This window comes from Octodon degus, unplaced genomic scaffold (genome assembly GCF_000260255.1).
Source record: "Octodon degus isolate 3935 unplaced genomic scaffold, OctDeg1.0 scaffold00111, whole genome shotgun sequence".
In the NCBI taxonomy this organism is placed as follows: Eukaryota; Metazoa; Chordata; class Mammalia; order Rodentia; family Octodontidae; genus Octodon; species Octodon degus.
The window spans coordinates 3,504,196-3,506,210 of NW_004524687.1; the positions used below are offsets into that span (position 1 = coordinate 3,504,196).

The 2,015-nt window shown below is 38.4% G+C and overlaps 1 protein-coding gene across 1 annotated transcript in view; it reads left to right on the top strand.

Annotated features, from left to right (window-relative positions):
- Nucleotides 1-2,015, top strand: part of LOC101588789 (paraspeckle component 1) — a 98,895-nt gene that overhangs the window by 13,883 nt on the left and 82,997 nt on the right. The window contains exon 3 of the mRNA XM_023699167.1: nt 1,271-1,397. Coding sequence (XP_023554935.1) covers nt 1,271-1,397 — 127 coding nt within the window. The remainder of the gene's footprint in view (nt 1-1,270; nt 1,398-2,015) is intronic.

Consider the following 2,015-nt stretch of genomic DNA (forward strand, 5'->3'; position numbering starts at 1 on the left):
GTTCTGCCAAAAAAACAAACAAAAAACCCACATCTTGCTTTGTTACTGGGGTACAGACCAATTTGCAATCCTCCTGTCTCAGCTTCCCAAGTAGCTGGGATTATAGGCATATATTACCATGACTGGCTTTAACTTTGTTTGTTTGTGTATCTGTGTACTAGTGATTGAACTGAGGACCTCATACATGTTAGGCAGGTGTTCTACCACTGAATTACATTTATTTTTCTTTTCTTTTTTATCAAAACGTTTCAAATCTTTTCAATTTTCTGTTTATTTTTTACACCGAAAAAGCATCGATACTTTTCATTCCATTCTTGTCAACTTTAGCCAAAGCCTTCTTTTTTTTTTTTTTTTTTTTTTTTTGGTGGAACCAGGGAATGAACTCAGGACCTTGCGCTTGCCAGGGAAGCACTTATTCCACTGAGCCATCTCCTCGGCCCCATAGCCAAAGCCTTCTGAGCTGCAGTCATTTTGATATTTTATGCTTTTCAGTCTTCAAATCTTTAGTGTTAAACTTAGTGTAGTCTTCTTTTGCTTCTGCAGGCTCATCTGATATCTTTAGTCTCTTTGATGGAGGGTTTGGCAATGGAGCTGAAATTTCTGGAAGCTTAAAGTATTTAGATAAGTTGTCACTTAATTCTTTAGGGATGTAGTCAGATATTAAACCATGGGCATAATGAATGTAATCCTCTTCCTTATCACTGGAAACCTGGTCACCAGAGAAAAATGCAGCTGACTGTACCCAGGCACCAACATTGACGTGATTGACTTTTTTTTTTTTTTTTGGCGGAACTAGGGATTGAACTCAGGTGTGATTGACTTTTAATGCTGCTGTTCTCTGATTAACCTTTTTTCCCAGCCACTTTAATGTCTTTTCTTTGCTGTATTTGTAATATTTCTTGTTGTCTATTTCTTTTTCATGTGTCACATGATGAAGTAACTTCTCAAGTTCTGGAAGTTTCAGTAACAAAATACAATCTGGAAATGTGTCATCCATCACAACTTGATCTAGGGGTTGAAATTTTCCCTCTTTGCCAGCTTTTATAAGGTAGTGGAGAAGCAGAAACAGAGAGTCCATGGGTGTGGCAAAGTGAAGGAGACCTCCTGATTGAGCTGATTCATTTATAAACCAGGAATGGTATTTTTCCTTGAAAACTTTGATTTCAAATAGCTGCTTTAAACACATAACTGAACAAGTAAATGGCTCTTTCCTCTCAGCAGAGGTTAACCAATTTGATAAACATTAGACCGCCTTTCATCTTCTTTGAAGCATCTTTTAAACATCCTGGGAGCAGGAGCACGAGCTGCTGGGCACTGTCCCTGTCCGCGCCGCCTGGCCGGTACCCATGCTGTGGCTCCTCCTGCTCCTCCTCGGTTGGGCTCTGCAGAGAAAGATGGTGCGCGTTGGGCGGTTCTGCATGGTGCCCTTGGATTAAATTCGGTTTCATTTCCTGAACTACATTTCTGAAGTGCAGTTAAAAAAAAAAAAAAAAAAATTATAGAAATTCTGAATAGTATTTCCTTATAGCTAGGCCAGACTTAACTATTCCTCTATTAATAAACATTTAGGTTTTCCTTTTTTGATGTAGTAAGTTGATAATAAATATTTAAGTTGATAATAAATATAATGTTTAGTCATTCTTTGTTTCTCAGTTATATATATTTTTTTAAAGGCCTAACTTTATTCCCTTTATTTTTCTTGTATAAAAGCATCATACTGGCTTGGCATGGTGGTGCATGCCTGTAGTCCCAGCAAACACATTGGAAGGTGAGGCAAACACATTGCCATGAGTTCAAGGCCAACCTGAGCCATATATATAGTGAGTTCCAGGTCATCCTGAACTATACAGCAAGACCGTGTCTCAAAACAACCAAAACCAAAAAATCATCATATAGTAGCCGCAAATGAGGCCTCGGTCCTCTTCTCAAAGCCTCTGGTTTTCACTTTTCTGAGATGGGAAAGTTGTGATTATAGAGTTACTTAGTTTACATGGTCTTTTCCCCAGAGGTTATGG